This window comes from Equus quagga, chromosome 14, assembly GCF_021613505.1.
Source record: "Equus quagga isolate Etosha38 chromosome 14, UCLA_HA_Equagga_1.0, whole genome shotgun sequence".
Lineage (NCBI taxonomy): Eukaryota > Metazoa > Chordata > Mammalia > Perissodactyla > Equidae > Equus > Equus quagga.
Window position 1 is genome coordinate 93,293,576 of NC_060280.1, and position 17,933 is coordinate 93,311,508.

Sequence of the window (17,933 nt, forward strand, 5' to 3'; positions counted from 1 at the left end):
TTCTCGTCCCGCAGAAACACTTGGACCCGAGTAGAAAATGCTGGAATGGCACTTGTGTTTCTTTTTTGTCCTCCGATTTAGGCTTCATTTCGAGCACCCCATGCCTCAAGGGCTTTTTGAACATTGATGTTCTGAAAGCAGAGATTAGAAAACCAAAACACCCAAGTCGTTTGATTTGGGGCAGGAGCTTTCCCAGGGCCCCTGGGTTTAATTTCCTCTCGTCGGTGTTCGATCTCCAGCCGTAAGTAGCCGCAGCCTGGTGCTCAGACCGGCCTGGGGCCCCGACAGGACTTGGGGGCAGCTTGGGGAGGAAAGCCTTCCTGATGGGAAGGGTCGATGGGGGTGACTTTGGAGGCGTGCGGGTGACCTCATGTTGCGTTCTCTGCTTTCCTAAGAACGTGCGGAAGTTCTCTTAAATCCTCTCTCAATAGTCCGACAGGCTCACACATTAGAAATCAGGCCTGAGCCCCATCTTAGGAGGTTTTAGTCCCTTGACACCCAGAAGAGACGCAGCCACGTCTGCGGGGAGAGAGGGTGACCCGTAGTCAGGGAGTTCACAAAGTGTGGACAATGCCGAGCGGGAGGCATGGGGACCTGTGTCCCTCTGTTCAGGACACCGGCCTTATAACCCGGTTCTCAACGAAAGAGTCTCAGCCGCGGAGCTCTCAGCCCACAGAAGCCCCTCCAGAATCCCCAGAACCACCTGAAAGGATGCCAGGGGTCTTGTCATTTCGAGGACGAAGACTTCTGGAACCGGCTTCCTGGCCCCGGCTGTTTTCCACATCAGCCCTTGCCCAAAGCGTTGGGGCGAGCCTGGGTGAACCGTGGGCCGAGGGGCTCCCCGTGCAGCTGCACTCTCGCCCGCCCCACCCTGGTAATGCAAAACCAGCTCTCCTGGTCTCCGCCGGCTCGTTGGGCCCCGCACCTGCACTCGGCGAGGCGGGAAAGCCCGCCCTTCATCTTGGGGGTCTGCAGAGCAGGCGAAGGCGTGAGAGGACACCCCATTTCATGGCTGTGGCATTATAGCGGCCTCTCCTAGTGGACAGAATGGAGCTGAGGGCCACCTCCCCTCCTCCTACCTCTAAGGACATGGTTATAACCCCAGGACCTTTGACATCCTCGTCCCTGGTCCCCTCTGGTAGAGGCCCCGTCCCCTCTGTCCCCGGGAGTGGTTTCCTCCCCCAGGGCCCGTCCGCAGAGGAGCCCGTGCTGCAGGGGCTGCCTTGCAGCTTTGGAAACGCAGCCTGGGCTTCCGGCCACCTCGCAGCTCCCTGCAGAGCCAGCAGCAGCCAGTGCACGTTCAGCGTCCCTTCCGTCCATCCCAAGGGCCCATCTTGTTGAGCAAAGCATGGTGGCACGTGCCGGCTATCTCGGCTGCTCTCCAGGTGGGAGCTGCTGAAGGCTGGGCTGTGTCGCCCTCGGTCCCGCCCCCTCCCTTGCCCCGCAGTGCAGCCCTGGTTCACATGGAAGGGAAGTGGTCTTTTTTGCTCCCAGTCCTCTGCAGAGCAAAGACCTGTGGGACTCTGGAGAGGAGCCTCTCAGGAGGGGAGGCTGAGGCCCCGACCACGGCGCGGGTCACCCTAGTCCGCTGGTGAGCCTCCTGTCCCGCTGGCGCTTCAGTCAGCGCCCCTGAAGGCCAGGCAGGTCCCCTTTCACATTGAGACTTTTCCAGATGGGAGAGTATGTTCCTATATAGGACGCTAATCCTGTTTCCTGAAGGAGACACGAGGGGTTCAAAGAGGACTTGAGCAGTGGGGTAGAACCTTCCAGATCAAGCTTGACCCCTCTCCCCCGTTCTGTTTTTCTTTCTCCCCTCCCCGAATTGGGGTGTTGGAGTTCAGCGTCTTGGGAACGCAGGACGCTCGGCCTCCCTGCTCTGGAGGAAGAGGCGGGTCTCTCAGAGGGCTTCGGGGCGCGGGTGTATGTGGACGGTGGTTAAGCCGTGTGCTCTTGTCTTCAGTCAGAGCAGGAGGAAGAAAAGAGCCTGCCTGTAGGTGGCAAAGGTTGTGAACTCTCGAGAACTAGAAGTGTCTTGAGTTTTTGCCATTTGATAAACTGGGAAAGATAAACATCCTCCCACATTCAGAACTGAGAATCCATCCTCTGGGTGCCTAGTGACAGCGTCCCCCATTCTCGTGACAGGGACCAGTGACTCAACAAGAGAACACAAGACCCCGCTCTGCCAGAGCAGACACCAGGCAGCCTTCCCGGTGTCACAGTCCCACAGCCTTAGTGTCTCCTCGTGTTACATCACCTGGCCCCCATGTTCTTAAGGAAACATAAAAGTTCAGTCGAGGCCGCCAAACCCTGGGATGCGCAGGAAGAAGCGATGTTCAGCCGAGGCGAGGCTGGAGTCACAGATTCTGTTCCAGAGGGATCCGTGTGTGGTGGAGAAGGAAGAAAGTCTTTACCGTGTGCCGGGGGCCAAGCGGGCAGGCTTGCGTGGCGCAGAAGGGGGTTTGGGGGAGCAAAGCAGACTCAGAAGCCCAGTAAAGATTCCAGCCAGGAGGCGCTTACGTCCGTGTCCTGGGAGTGCAGCCCTCGCATGAGAGCACACGCAGAGGGCACAGCAGCACTAGGAGGCGATCGCTGTTTGGGGTGAGGGCAGAGCAGCTCCCCTGGGCCTGGTGTCGTGGGTTATTGGCCTTCGGCCTTTGCGAGCACAGGAGATGCTGTCCTCGGTTCCCTGAGAACAGAGGGTCTTCGTGTGGCTCTGGCTCGAGGGAAAAGTGCCGCTAAGGAGAGGCCTCCGGCTGAAGAGGTGGGTGCCCAGCAGAGAGCAGCGGACGGGCGGGTCGCAGAGGCCATCACGGCAGCCACCGCTCCAGAGGCACACAGGCCGTCCCCAGCCTCTCGGACTTCAGTGCCCCCACCCGGCGGCCCCACCCTCTGCCTGGGGGCCCATCCAGATGTGGATTTCCAAGGCCTGGCCGGTGGAGCTCGGCTTCTAAGTCCTTATAGACTTTGGGTCAGAGGCTCTGATCCTGAGACATTCAAGCAGTCCCCAGACTGGCAAACGTACAGTCAAGCGCTGTGGCAGGGGACCTCAGGATGGGAGAGAGCCAGGCCTGGGGACCCCACGGCCGAGGCCGTGCCCGTGACACACACACACACTTTGCTTCCGCATCTGTAACCTTAGCATCCCCAGTTCTGTCGGAAGTCCCAGCAGCGCCACTGTCACCTCATTTAGGGCCAGCTCTAAGCCAACCAGGGCTCGCTCTTTTGGGGCCTCAGCAGAGGAAACCCTGGCTGGTGGGGAATGGCCCCCATTAATTGGCTCTCTGCTGATTGGGAGTGTTCAAGGCAAAGTCAACTTTGTTTTTTAGGTCAATCAGGGCATAAATCAGGCAGAAGGAACTCGATCCCAGCATCTTCTCGGGCTGAGATTTTTCCTTGCTTCCCTGGGACTCGCTGCATTCGCATCGGAACAAATGTGGGTCTCGCTGAGCACCACACTGGAGTTCAGGAGCCCGGGCAGACGCCAGGCAGCAGCCTCATCCGTCACGGGTCGTCTGTTCTGTCTTCCCTCGGAGGAATGTGAAGCTGTGAGTCCCGGATGATAAACAGCGGCTCCCAGGCTGTTGCTTATACGAGGCCCTTATCATCTTTCGGTCTCATGAGCACTCTGGCCGTGCGAGGCTCAGTACCAGGAAAAAGCCTCTCTCAGACTTCCTGGCTCTCGGAAGACAGCATGAAGAAGGCCAAACCACAGCCAGATTAAGTTCTCTGATCCGGAGAAAGCGGCGGCTTAGTGCTCACTCCGAGCCGGCTGCCGGCTGCCGCACCGAGGCTCCAGCCAAGGCAGTGCTGGGGCCAGAGCATGTTTATTAGACCCACCGGGAAGCCTGGGAAGATTCTGGAAGGCTCCCTGGCTGCACAGCTTACCTCAGCCTCCAGCTCCCTCTTCCTCTCCCCGCCCAGCGTTCAGATCTTCAGAGGCCACGTCTCTGTCTGTTCAGTGTCTGCCTTTGGGGTAAGAATTCCTGAGCTGGTGACCTTAGCCGCAGAACAAACAGCAGGGAATTGGCCCGTAGTCCGTGCGAAGACAAGGACACGTCAACAGGCCCCTCCCTTGATTGATTTTTCATCCCGGGCCTCCATTTTCCTGCAGCCACAGCCAGCCGGGCTCTCCGACTGGTCAGTCCAGACCGGGATCCCTGAGGCCCAGCCAGGCCAAATTGTCTGCAGTATTTTCTGGAAGGAATTTCTCTGACATGGTCTTGCTTTCTGGTCTGTACTGGAAGTCAGGAAGGCAGTGCTGTTCATTCCTGCTTCCTGCCCGTTTGTCTGTGCCTCTGTGTCAGCATCTGACACGCAGCCTCCAGCTCCATCCCCTCCACCCTTCCCCGGACTGGCACCTGTGTCCTCCCCATGCCAGGCAGCGTCACAAGAACTGTGGCTTTTTTGCCGTGCGGCAGGTGGGATCCTTAATAACTCTAACAATGTAGTTTTCACTGCTCCATCCTATACAAATGACAGAAGCTTCCCACCCCGGGGCAGACGGTGCCCCCTGCTCTGTACTCGGTGACAGGGACTCACACACATCACAGAATGCGAGGCTTCCCCCAGCTTCCAGTGGCTTCTCACCGCCGCGCCCTGCCCCTGCCCGGCTGGCAGGCTGACCACGGGGCCCTGAAGGCGGGAGAGCAGCTCCTTCGATCTCCGGCCGCTGGCTCGCCCCCCGTCCACAGCCGCCGCCGTCCTGGAGGAACTGTGCATCTTTCGGGAACCTGCCTCGTGGTTCCCACCGTCCTGGCTCCAGGGAAATGAGTTGGAGGGCTGTCGTTGGTCTTCTTTCTCTTCTGCTTCCTTGTGTGTTAATTTGGGATGTTTTAGTCATGGTGTCCCAAGTGGGTGCTGAGCCCAGCGTCCCCTAGGTGCCACCCCATAGCCTAGTCCTTGCAGAGGGGATTCTCGTGTGGGATGGGGTGCAGGAGGAAATGGGGCTCCACACGCTGCTCTGTCCTCCCTCTCCAGACAGCACGGATCCGGAAAGCCTGCTCTTAGACTCCTCGTCACTCCAGGCCCGGCAGTGGGGCTCCGGAGCTTTGCGCTGCAGCCTAGCTGACTTCCGTGTGTGTCCCAGGCTCATTCTCCACCAACCCTTGCGTGGCCGCTCACTTGGCTGGGGTGGCGGGTGGCCCCTGGACTGCTCTGCGCAGAAGAGGTCCCAACCACCAGGCTCCCGTGAACAAGGACAGTGTGTGTCGGGCTGGCACTTGCTGGGGTGGGGCCGGGGCTGGCCTGAAGGGGAGTCCTGCACCCGGACCTTGTCCTGCTTTGGGGAAGACGACTCAGGTGGCCGCTGCACAGCAGGCTCAGCCTCCGTCGGGGATGGCGCTGCTCCGCCGTGGGCAGCTGATGCAGGTTTCTCTGGTCTCGTGGCCAAAGGCCAGCACAAGCGGCTTCGTCCTACAGTCTGTCTTCCTGCTTCCTTGTACCAGTTCCTGTTAAGGAGAGTCGCTGGCACCAGTTTCCTCACGCTTCTGAGTCACCCGTTTATGACCCCACAGGAGGTTCCAGCAGCTTCTGGAAGATTCTCCCAGTGGGGGAATCTTCCCGTGTTGTCCCTCCCAGGCCTTGGCCTCCCAGCCTTTCCAGGACGAGAGGCCTGCCGCCTGCCCGTGGGATGGTTTTTAGAAGAGACTCGGGGCGCGGATTTGAGGATCTCCTGGGGTCAGGAGTCTAGGAGTGTCTGAACCTTGTCTCCCCGGGCGGCACCCTTTCTTCTCTGGGTCACCGACGGGGCTGTAGCGGAGGACACGGCTCCATTCACACAGTAAATACTTGCTAAGCGTCTTGTGCACAGTGTCCAGGTGTCAGGTATCTGAGCTGTGAGCAGAACAGACGGGGCAGGTCCTCATCGTAGCGGGAGACAGACAACAGACACATTGGGCCGTTTCCGATGGGGGCACCCAACAGGGCAGGGCTGGGGGGTGGAGGCGAGCTGCTCTGCCCGCTGGCGCTGGGAGAGTGTGTGAGCACTGGCTCACCCTCAGCTGGGCAGGGTGAGCCTCATGGAGGCCACAGTGAGTGGACCTGCAGGAAAATCGTCCCAGGCCGACGGACTGGCACATGCAGAGGGAACACTGAGGCGGGCACAGTGTTGACGTGTTCAGAAACCGGAAGGAGACAGCGCGGCTGGAGCAGGACAGATGGGGGACGTGGAGCCGCAGGAGGCCCCGGCTCCAGGTCTGGTATGTTTCTGGGGAGAGGCTCCGTAGCACCCATCAGATTCTTACGGAGACCCAGGTTCTTGAGAGGTTGGGGTGTCATTTGCAGAGGTGAGAAAGCTAAGTGGCATTCAAAGAGCCCGAAGATACACAAAGCGAAACTGACAGAAGTGGAAGGAGAAATAGACAGTTCAGTCGTGGTGTTGGAGGCCTCTGTGCTCCACTGTCAGTCGTCACAGAACATCCAGACAGGACCGGTGGGGACACTGGGCCTGGAGCAGTGCTCTCAGCCCAGCAGACCTGGCACGTGCACAGAACATTCCAGCCAGCAGCAGGATACACGCTCCTCTCAAGGGCACGTGGAGCATTCTCCAGGAAAGACCACCTGCTAGGCCACAAAACGGGTGTCAGTGCATTGCAAAGGATTGAAATCAGTCTTCTCCAACCACAGAGGAATGAAGTTAGAAATGAGGAGCAGAGGGAGCGCTAGAAAATTTCACCCGTGGAAATTAGCCCTAGAAGCCCAGCGGGCAGAGCCGGGCTAGGTGTGGGGGCCCCTGGGGTGGAGGAGGTGGAGGCACGGCCTCCGCAGCAGCTGCGGAGACAAGAGGCAGCTGGGGACGAAGCTTTCGGCACCGCTAGCAGGACACGGGCCGTTGCTCTGTGTGTGACGCGGAGACTCATGCCTTTACTGCTCCTCCATGGCCTGCAGAGTGCCCGGGGTCCGTGTGCCCAGGGCCAGTGCCCCCTGGAACTTAAAAGCTAGTGGGAACCCCACCAAGATCCCACAGTCCGAATGAGACACGGAGGAAAAGGGAGGCGACAGCACCGAGGGTTCGTTCTCCCCTGGGAAGCTGGGGAAGGAGGACGTCAGGGATGAGGGATGAGGGAGCACTTCTACAGAGGGTGCCATTCCAGGTCCCAGAAGTCGTTCAGGAAGCCGCAGATCCCCCAGGACCTGGGAGCTGCCGCCGGCGGGGTCTTGTACCGCCAAAATGCTTGTGGAGTGGCAAGAGAAGAGCGGCAGGCCGCAGAGCCGAGATATGGGTGGGATTTGGGGGGAAGTGGGAAATGAGCTGGGCCCTCCAGGAAGGAGCAGGAGGGAGGGCAGGAGAGGCTCTCGAAGCCTAGGGTGAAGCAGGCTGGGGGTAGGGGGCAGCCAAGGCGAGCCTGCAGGGCCCAGGAGGGCGTGAGTTACCAAGATGGGAGGCAGCCAGGCCACCTGGAGTGGCCGGTCGTTCAGGCCCTCGGGTATTTCCAGCATGGAGACCAGAGGGCCTGGGGGAGGACAGCGGGTGTCGTGGGGGTAGGCGCCGCGGCCGATCGCAGGGAGGTCGAGTAGAACCATAGAGCTGCCGGGCCAGAGGCCTGCTTCCCACGTCACCCTGACATAGGGGCTGGTCCAGGGCATCGGCTGGCCTGCACTGGGACGAGCCGGCTCTTCAAGTGGGCCGGGCCACGGCCTCCACTGGAGGGGCTCCCCACCACTGCTGGGCACTGAGGACCTGTGTGTTTCTCTCGCCTTTGCCAAGTGTGAAGGCGAGCAGGCCGGGAGCCCGCACCTCACTGCTGTCACTCAAGGGGAGGGTGGTCCCGAGAGGGGAGGCCTGATGTGCTGGTGCCACGGCTCTGGGTCACCAGATGCCACCCGGGCCGGGCCTCTGGAATCGGAGCGCTGCCAGAGTGTGTTTCTCACCCCCCCTAGTCCTCCCCGTCTGGGAGAGGGTCCCTCACCCCCAACTGTCCCTGAGCTCAGAAGCCCTGCTGCCCCTCCCCAGCACTGCCCGAGGGGGTGACATCAGCGGAAGTGGGTTTACCGGCGAGCTTAGGTCCAGGTGCGAGCCACCAACGTTGTCACAGGGCTGAGCCCGGCCGCCTGCTTATCCCATTGACCCCTGCGCCTCCCTGCAGGCAGCAGAGGCGCCAGCACCCCCTTCCCATTTTCCCAGTGAGGAACCGGAAGCCTGGGCCAATGGAATGACTCGCCCCAGGCCTCACACTGGGGTGAGGTGGGGTATTTTATTTCATTTGGGCTTAGTGTGTGTTCACAGTTGCCCCAGGGACGGCGAGGCCCTGCTGTGTTACGAGGGCTGTGTGTTTCCAAGCACTTGGACAGATGGCCTCCTGATCGCCCGAAAGCCCATGTGGGGGTGGGGCCCTCCTCCCGTCGCAGGCACCGTCCCGGGAACACTGCCAGCACTCCTGGAGGCCCGGCCCGCTGGCTTCCAGACGCAGACCCAAGCTGCCGACCCACCAGGGGAGGGCAGAGTCCAGGCTGGGATCCTCTTCTGACTCTGAATTCGCTGTGTGACTTCGGGCAGGTGAACCTGCCCTCTCTGGGCTCTCGCTGTCTGTAGGACAGGGGTCTGCAAACTCCCACCCACAGCCCGTTTTCCTGCCGCCTTTGAGCTAAGACAGTGTTTACATTTGTCAAGGACTGTAAAAACAGAAACAGACACATGCGCTCTGGGCCCCTGGGAAAAGCCGCCCTGCCCGCATTAGGAGCTTTTCCGGCAGTTATGTTAGAGTCGCTCCTGCCGGACGCGCTGCCCAGCAGTTTGCAGAGCACTTTCACAGGCTTCGTCTCATTTAATCCCCAGCAGCTCCTGCAGGCAGATGGTCCTCATCTGGCTCAACTTGATCCCTGAGGGGCCTTTCGAGAAATGCAAAAATGGGCTCCTCTGCTTGCTCTTGAAGGGGCCCCAGGAGGCCTGACGCTGGCCCCTGAGTGGGCTCTTGGCTGCCTAGTTCTGAAGGCCCACGTGCTGAGAAGGGATGTGGGAGGGTTTCTGCCTTCCCCTGGGCTGGGGGCGAGGGGACTCCTTTTGAAGGCTCTCAATTGCTAGTGGGTCACATTCTAAAGCTAAAGGTTGTTCGTGAAGGAGGACATTCTTCAGCCCCGTTCTCTCTTAGCTTGAGATTGTTCCTCCGAGCTCCGTAGTCCGCGGATTGCTGTGTTTGACAGTTCTGTCCTGAACGCCTGGCAGCAGACTTTGGTCCAAGGCATCGGAGTTCTTATTTGCTCCCCCACCTCAAAAGAGGGTTCGGCCCCATGGAATGTGCCAGGGCAAGAGTGCAACTGTTTTAAAGAGCCTGCTGCCCTTCGTGGTGGAGAGAGGGTCGCTCTCCAGCTCTTGGCAAGTGGGTTTGGCCAGATAACGTTTTGCTGTGTGAACTGGGGGCAGCTGGCCAGTTAGCTGTAATCTACAGGGAAGCCGTGAAACTGATCCGCGTGCTGTCAGTGTGTTCTCAGGCCCTAAGAGGATTCCTTGGCGCAGGGCCTGGTAAGCCAGACACAGGAGGTTCGCGGAGGGTTCCAGTGTTAGGGTGAAGGTCTGTCTGTGCCTCAGGTGGCTGAGCCCAGGGAGTTGGCCCTCGGCGTTCCGTGTCGGGATCCACTCGCCCCGGAGCTGCCGAGCCCATGGGGCCTGGGCAGCCTGGCCTCCCTCACCACCTTGCCGTGTGCTCTCATTTCAGAGGTCAGCTGGCGGCTCCAGCCCCGAAGGTGGAGAAGGTGAGGCGCTCTCTCAAATGTTTCGCCGTCTCTGGGTGCAAAAGTGGAAGCAGCCTGATTTTCTCCTCCTCCTTCTCTCGTTATTTTCTGTAGATTCTGACCGCGAAGATGGAAATTACTGCCCTCCCGTCAAGCGAGAAAGAACGTCCTCATTAACCCAGTTCCCACCTTCACAGTCAGGTAACAGCCGCGGCCCCTTTGGACGGTCGAAGCCTCGTGTTTCTGAGCCCGCTGTTCACTCCAGCGCCTCCCGCCCCCGGTCCATGTCCTCCCAACACAGTTAGCCTCCCTCTGGGATAGTGTGTCCCTCAGGGATCAGGTTAGAGCTTGCCCCAGGGAAGCTCCCGGTAGCCACGGGAATCGTGACACTTAGCGAGGGGGTGACCTCGTGGACTCAGAAGGAAATGTGCAAAGACATCGTCCCTCTGAGCTGGAGGACCAGGCCTCGCGGCCCTGCTGGGGGCTCTGACTGTTCATTACGTGTCCGCCCTCCACAGCTGCTGCCTGTGTCCATGTGCCAAAGGTGCAGGTGTTTGTGCAAAGGCTGCTACAGGTCCCCGGGTCCAGAGAGACACTGCCAGCCCGGGGACGCCCCTGCAGGGTGGAGGGGCGCACTGCCACAGGGTTGTCCCCTCCTCCCGGTCTTGACTGGCCCGCTCTGGCACTGTCCCAGGTGCTCTGTCACTCTCTGTCGTGCCGGCTTAGACGCACGTAAGGGAGGACCTCCAGTGACCCAACTTGAAGTTTCTCCTGGGGACGTTTGCGTGAAACCTTTTACAACTGCAGACCTTAAGGATACCACTGTAAGGGCAGAGAACCACTTTGAGCGGGTTGTTTCTGCTTACAAAAGTGGTGCCAACGTGACAGGAGCTCACGGCGCAGAAAGTGGGCCTCCTGTCGAGGCCCTCCGTGTAACACGCTTGGTGTCATGCACGCTTCCCTCACACTTACCTTGAATGCTACCATGTCCTTTTTCATGACTGCATGAGAACCCCCCAGATGGATACACCGTCCTTTGCTAACCAGGCGTTGAGGGGCTGTCAGGCCCCAGTCCAGGCTCCAGGTGACAGATCCTTTTCCTAAGGATCTCTGCATGCTTGTTGTCTAGGCATTTCTATGAATGGGGGAGCTTCCTGGCTATTGATGGTTTTCCTTCCCGCTCACTGTCTGCTGCTGAACCACACTTTGTGCATCGAGGAGGTCGGCAGAGGAGAGAGGAGGGGCAAAGGACCACCGGGCATCTTCCCTCCTCTCTAGTGGAGAGGCATCTGGGAGGGTCCCCTCCATCCCCAGGGGAAATGGAGAGAGGGCGGTGCCAGCCATTTCAAAAGGCTTGTCTTCACTCCGCCCTCTGAGTCCCACCGCCTCGTTCCCCAGCCTGTCCCCCAGGAAGCAGCTGATATTGTAAAGTCAGATCCTAAACCACGTGCAGGAGGGGGGGTGCGGGCAGCCCAGGAGGCCTGACCTGTGACGAGGAGCAGGGTCTGCAGCTCGGCCCCGGGGGAGACTCAGAACATCAGTGCCTTCTGCCTCCCTCCTGGCTGCCCCTGCAGGGGCCCCGGGTGCCAAGGAAAAGCCGGGGGCACGAGGACAAGACAGGCGGCCGCAGCAGACCAGAGGCGACTAGTGGACATCAGATAAAGGCTGTTCAGCTGGAGACCCCCGTTTTTGCTGTAGAGAGAGTCCTGGGGGGCTGCTTTTATGGGGAGCGTCCAGAGGCCTCGTTCATAGTGCTGACCCCTCCCCCGGTGGGGCTCACTGACCAACCCCTGAGGTGGGAGAGGCGATCCCTGAGTGTCCACCCCACCTCCTCACACTGTTTTTCCTCTTGTTCCCTCCCCTGCCGACACCTCCTTGTCAACAGTATCAAAAAGCAATGTTTTTATGCCATCAACCTTCTCCCAGCCATCTGCAGGCCATTCTGACTCAGAGCCGGTGAACCCTCACGTCCCTCTGCCCTTCACAGCCAGTTACCGGGGGTCTCCTGGGATGACAAGCAGTTGCTACTGTAAAATGAGATCTTCAACAGGAATCGGCAGTTTCAAATCAGGATTCTGTTTCGGTTTCTAAATAGTTTCCCAACTCTTCACCTCGTAGATTTGGAATCCATAAGACAGGGTTCATAAGCCCCTATTTCTGTTTCTGCAAGCAAGGTCTGATTACAAGGGATTTTAAGTCTATTTTTTCCCCTTTTTTTCCTTTTTCTTTTTTTTTGCTGAGGAAGATTGGCCCTGAGCTAATATCTTTTCCAATCTTACTCTTTTTGCTTGAGGAAGATTAGCCCTAAGCTTAACATCTGTGCCAGTCTTCCTGTATTTTGTATGTGGAATGCTACCACAGCATGGCTGATGAGTGGAGTAGGTCTGCGCCCAGGATCCGAACCCGCGAACCCAGGCCACTGTAGAGGAGTGTGTAGAACCCTAACCACTCAGTCACAGGGCCAGCCTCAGAGTTTTAAGTCCTTTTTAAAAAAAAACTACAAAGAGGTGTATTACTAATTTTTCAAAATTTTACTCAAGTAATATATTCGTATCATTATAAAAAAGGCAAATGGGAAATACATAGTCAAAGAATCTGCCTGCCCGTTTCCCACTCCCTCTGATATCCCAAAGTACCTGCTGTGAGACTTGTGTCATTTTCCCGACCCCTCTCCTGGGTATTAAATTCTCACATTAGTTAATACAGCTGAGCTGTGTTCAGATAAATATATTTAATCACAGCTTTAAAACTTCAAGGAAAATGGCTCGATCCCCCCTCAAGAACACGGAGCCTTCCTTTTTTGGTCTCTCGCTGGGGAACCGACTCCAAGATTTCCTGGAAGTTTCTCCCACGTGCCTGAAATTCCTCATAAAAGATTTAATGAGCAGGTTTAACCACCCGGATCCCATAACCCGACCTGCCTTATATAAATCCATGGCCGACTTCAAAAGCGTGGCCGGATAAGTCAGACTCTGGCACGAGGGCCATGTCAGGAATAACTGAGGATTGATTCGATGGCCCCGTTTCAAACCAGTGAATTCACTTTGACGCTGAAAGCAAACCTTTTGGAGCAGAGCCCTGCCCCGGGGCTGAGGAGGAGCTGGTCCCCAGGGCCCATGGTGGTACCTGTGCGCTGGGGCAGCCCATGTCCGGGGCAGCAGTCACAGAAGCCACGTGTCTTGATCCCCCTGCGCTGTCCACTTCTGTGACGAATCTCCTAAGCCCCTCTGAGGTCTGTGGGTGCCGGCCTCGCTCCCTCTCTCCCCCCAAAACCTTCCTCTTGCAGCCCTGAGAGCAGGGCCCCCTGAGGACCGGCGGCAGCCTGGGCCCTGGCACCCCATGCGGCGTGCGTGGGCTAGCCTCGCATGTCCGTTCCGCAGTCAACTTCTTACATCCTTGCCTGCCTGCTTTTTATTTTTTCATGTTAACCGTGAGAAAAAAGTTAAAACTTGTGGAAGAATTTCAGAAAGCACTTTTATCCCTTTCCTTAGAGACTCCATTCCGTTTTCCCCAGTCGTCCCGGGGTGTCTTCATAGGAAGGGACCACGTCCCGCCTCACACATCCCACATCTCTTTCCGTCTGGAGCCGCCCCTCATCTTCCCTCGACCTCTGGGACCTTGAAGATTACCGGCCAATTACGTTGGAGAAGTCTTCCGGCCTGGGTTTGTCCCGTTTCCTGCTGAGTTCGCCCCAGTGACACGTTTGCACCTGGAACTCTACCCGTGGGAAGCCGTGGTCTTCCCTGAGCAGCGCAGCGGGGGACACCCAGTATTCGCTTGTCCTGGTGCTGGTGGGGTTGACTGGGGTCACTTGGTGACAGTGGGAGCTGCCCCATATCTCCACCGTGAAGTTACTTCTTCCCCTTTTGCGATGAACGTTTTCTGGAGAGATGCTCTGAGACGCCAGGAGCTCTCCTTCCCCCTCTGACTTCTGCCCTCGGTGTTAGCATCCATTGCTGTTTTCTTGCTTGGATTTATTGGTCGTCTGACACTGGCCAGATGGGGTTTCCTGCCTCCATCGTCGCTCCCACGTTGATTACTTGGCATTCACCACCCGGAAGAGCTTTCTCTCCCCGCTTTTTTAGCATTGTCTGTTATATCATTGTGGGTCTGTGGGTTCCTGTTGTAGTCGGTGGGTAATAGTCTGTTGTTATTAGTATTTATTTTAACATTCAGGTTCTATTTTAATCGTCCCAGATTGGCCAGTGGGAGCCCCGTCAGGCAGGTTCCTCCTGTGTCCTTTTGCCACGTCCCCATCATTCTTTTGAACTTTCTGTCGTAGCGAGAGGTTCCAGGCTCATCTCTCCCCATCCCAGCCCAGAGTCAACCCTTTCTCAAAGGGGTCCTGGTGCTTTTTAGTGGAGAGCGGTCTCTAGACACCAAGGTCTGGGTGGCCAGCGTGCACACACGCACGCGTGCGTTTACGTCTGCACGTGTTCCTGTGTCTGTCTCTCTGCGTGTGTGGGTAACCGCGGTCCACGTGGAGACGTCCAGTCCTGCTCCGTCAGGGATCATTCTCGCCCCTCCTTTGTATTTGTGCCTCTTTTCTGGCCACAAGAAAGCCGGCTCCCTGTGTCCTCGGTGTGCGTACCCAGCACTCCAGAGCGTGTGAGTGGCCGAGCGCCCTCCCACCAGCAGATGCCTGGCCTGCCAGGCTGCCTTCTTGTCGAGTCTCAGCCCCTGGGACACAGCAGGGCAGATTCCTGTGCTCTCCTGGTTAACTCCGGACTTCCCTGGGACGTCACTCGGGGTCTCTCCGAGGCAGGACGAGGACTGCCCCAGAGGGAGCCCCCCTTACCAGCGAGCTCACAGAGGGGCATGCGTGCGCCAGTGCCACCGCCTGTGCCCCCGTGACCCTGGCCTGGGTGGGGGCTCTGGCCACCAGGCAGTGCCTCTCTGCTGAGCCCTGACCGTGTTGCAGGAAGAGAGCCCCTGGGTTTTAGTGAAGATGGGCCACGACGGGCCTGCAGGGTCTGACCACCCTCTGAGCACCCATCCCTGCTGCCCTGGGCCCCTTGTGTCCCGAGTCCCCATTAGAAATGTGGCACACCTCATCTGTCTGTCTGTCCGTTCACGGCAGCGTTCAGTGGACCTCCTGTGCATCCGTGGGCCGGGCCAGTGCTGGTGGATGGTCAGGGGGAGCCATTCTCCGGGCCTGCCGCCCCCACTGGGCAGCCTAGACCGCCCCGGGGTCAAGTGGCTGTTGGCCTCGGCTCCCCGGGGGGCGGAGCAGTGGAGGTCAGTCTGTAGCCACAGGCAAACCTGCAGAGCCAGCCCTGAGGGCTCATAAAAATTATCTCAATTATGAATTCCATCCCTGTTCTTTTGTTTCTAAATTGTCCATCCCTGTTCTTTTGTTTCTAAATTGCCAGTCATCTTCGGAATAACCCACAGCTTTAGAAGTGTAACTCATCTGTCCCTTCTAAAGGGACCACGTGGCGGCAGGTCTTCCCCACATCCTGTGGCTCCTGAGGCCCCGAGTGAGGGTCCTGACCCCGCTCCCGGGGGGCGGCACGGGATCCCCAACACAGGCTTGGCTCCTGCACGCCAGCTGGCAGGGGCGTGTTGTCGTCCTGATGCCGCTCCCGGAGAGCAGGGCCTCCCCAGCGTGTAGCCAGCAGGAAGAGGGCCCTCCTGCTCCATCCTGGATTCTGATTGGGTTTTCTTCTTATCTGCAAGTTTGGTCTGACAAGGGAATTGTGGGGTTTGGGTACAATTGGTCGGTTTTCATTATACCCACAGAGTTGTGCAGCCATTCCCGAAGTTAATTTTAGGACATTTTCGTCACCCCAAAAGAAACCCTATGCCCTTGAGTAGTCACTCCCCATTCCGCCTCCCCCAGCCCCTGGCAATGAGTCCACCTTCCGTCTGCGTGGCGCCGCCTGTTCTGGGCGCTGTATGTGATGGACTCGCCCTCTCGCCGTTTGTTTAAGGCTGCACTTTCCTCCAGTCATGTCTTGTGGTTTTCGCTTGTTACATTTATTCCCAAGGGTTTGACCCTCTTTGGTGCAGCTGTAGATGGAGCTGTTTTCCTCACTTCGTTTCCGGGTTGTTCATTGCTGGAGTCTAGAAACACACAACTGATTTTGGTGTGTGACTCTTGATCGCTGCGACCTGACAGTGGTCATTCCTGACAGTTTGGAGCTTTGTACAAAAGCGAGGCTGCCTGGTGGCCCAAAATGCTGCTGTCCCTGTGCCTCCCCGGGGACAGACCTGGGCTATTGCAGTCACAAGGCTTTTGATGCTGACCCTTCCCGTCCTGGGTGGCCTGAGACTGTCTCCCCATGCCATCCCCCCTCTGAGATGGGCAGAGTCACCAAGATGCACGGTTAAGGGATCTGTGTGGACCCGTGGCTGAGCTGGAACCAAGCTGGAGCCCCCGTCTCTGTGAGCTCTGTGTGTTTGTCAGCCCAGATTCACGCCCTGGGGGAGAGCCAACCTCCTCGCGTGGGCCGGGGCAGACGGTCCTGCCTCCTCCTCCGGGGCTGCCAGTGCTCCCAGGAGGCAAGAAGCAAGGCTCCGGGTGCATCTGCAGAGAGCAGGCCTGCCATCTACCTGCTTTGAGCTTTCACCACGGAAAACATGTCTCGTTCCCAGACAGCTGCTGGTGTACAGACGCTTTTCCTGAAACAGACGTGTCCTCCTGACAAGACAGGCCCTCTGGGAAAGGGAGACAGGGCCCAGGGACCTTTATCCTGTGGCTGCCAGGCCTTCTCCAGGGCTTGCAAACACACCGTGGTGTCTGAGGCTGCTGGGGAAGTGGTCCCCTCGCTTGTCCTGCACCTTCAACGCCCTTTGGTCTCCCATCATCAGCACGTTGCCCCGGAGCCAGCAGTTCCCGCCGTCTGGTCCCCGCCTCGTCCTCGCCCAGGCTGCTCATGCCCTTGGTGATGGGACGGGGCTTCCGCATTTCTGTTTAGACTTGGAAACGTTTCCCTGGTTCTCCCCGCCCTGCCCGCAGAGGCCCAGCCCGCAGGCCTCTCCCGCCGCCCCACCCTGCCCTGCCCCGCCCCAGGCAGAGCTGCTTTTGATCCTCTCGTCTTGTGCTTGTAGAGGAGAAGAGCAGTGGGTTCCGGTTGAAGCCGCCAACGCTGATCCACGGCCAGGCACCCAGTGCAGGTGGGCGCCGCTTTGAGCGGGTGGAAGGGCTTTCTCACACCCTCCCGGCCTCTGCCGCCTTGGGCAGCGCCCCCGGTGCGCTCCGGGCCCACCTCCTTTCGGGGAGCTTCACTCCCCTGGCCCTTGAGCCCTGCAAAGCCACTGAAAGAGCCTGTTGGCCCAGGGAGGGTCTCCTGCTGCGAGCCGTCTGCCCGGAGGAGGAGAGGAGGCGGCACAGGGAGCAGGCTGGGCTTGCCAGGGGACGTGGGGCTCTGCACCCAGCCATAGCTCGGCTGGTGCAGCCTCTCTCCAGAGCGTTCCGGCCCCAGCATGCCACACCGTTAACCCTGATTAGCAAATTGTCCTCGATCCAGGGCCACGCTAGGGAGCAGGGCCTGGCAGTGGTGCCGTCCCGACCAACAGGTCTAACAGGGAAGCCCGTGCGGGGCCAGAAGCATCCTCGCGGTCCTTGCCCAATTTGAGCTCGGCACAGGGTTTTCTCAGCATGGCTTTTTGAAAAGCAGGTACAAAGAGGGCCTTTACGTGACCCCAGTCAGAGTCCTAAACTCTGGAGGGGTCGCCCATGGCTTTGCGGCTCTACCCTCGCCATCTGCGCGTGGTCCTCGAGCCGGCACGTTAGCCCAGTGATCCTGTGCTCGTGGGATTAACGACAGGCGTGGTCGGTTACTGGGAATCGCACTTACCACGTGGAGTCATAGCGAGCCCGAATGTGCGTGTCGAGCTGTAAAGAAAGTATCTTGGGTTTCTTAAAAACGTGTTTCCGTGCAAAGTCTAGCGTGTGAGGGCCGTCGGATAGGTTGCTGGGTTCATTTTTCTGTAAGGCGCCTGAGAGCTGGGGGGCAGGGGCCGTTTCCGCCCGCGTGGTCCGAGGCCCTGGGCAAGCTGACTTCTGTTCCCAGGTCTGCCGAGCCAGAAGCCCAAGGAGCAGCAGCGCAGCGTGCTTCGCCCGGCGGTATTACAAGCCCCCCAGCCAAAGGCCCTCTCTCAGACCGGTAAGACCTGCGGCCGGGCACCCAGGCTCCCATGGCTGGCGGATCGGGCCTCTGGGCTCGCCTGCCACAGCCTTGTCTCCACACGGGTGACTTTGACTGTCTCTGCTGCGTGTACTCAGAAATAAAGAGAGCGCGGGGCAAGCGGTCCTCGTCCCC

General features: G+C 58.8%; 1 protein-coding gene across 6 annotated transcripts in view; it reads left to right on the forward strand.

The window, feature by feature from the left end:
• RANBP3 (RAN binding protein 3) overlaps nt 1-17,933 on the forward strand; it is a 52,446-nt gene that overhangs the window by 21,947 nt on the left and 12,566 nt on the right. For 5 of the 6 annotated variants that reach the window (XM_046684993.1, XM_046684992.1, XM_046684995.1 and 2 more), the window contains exons 3-6: nt 9,651-9,687; nt 9,781-9,867; nt 16,720-16,785; nt 17,685-17,777. In XM_046684993.1, coding sequence (XP_046540949.1) covers nt 9,651-9,687; nt 9,781-9,867; nt 16,720-16,785; nt 17,685-17,777 — 283 coding nt within the window. The remainder of the gene's footprint in view (nt 1-9,650; nt 9,688-9,780; nt 9,868-16,719; nt 16,786-17,684; nt 17,778-17,933) is intronic. The other variant, XM_046684997.1, reaches the window with a different exon arrangement.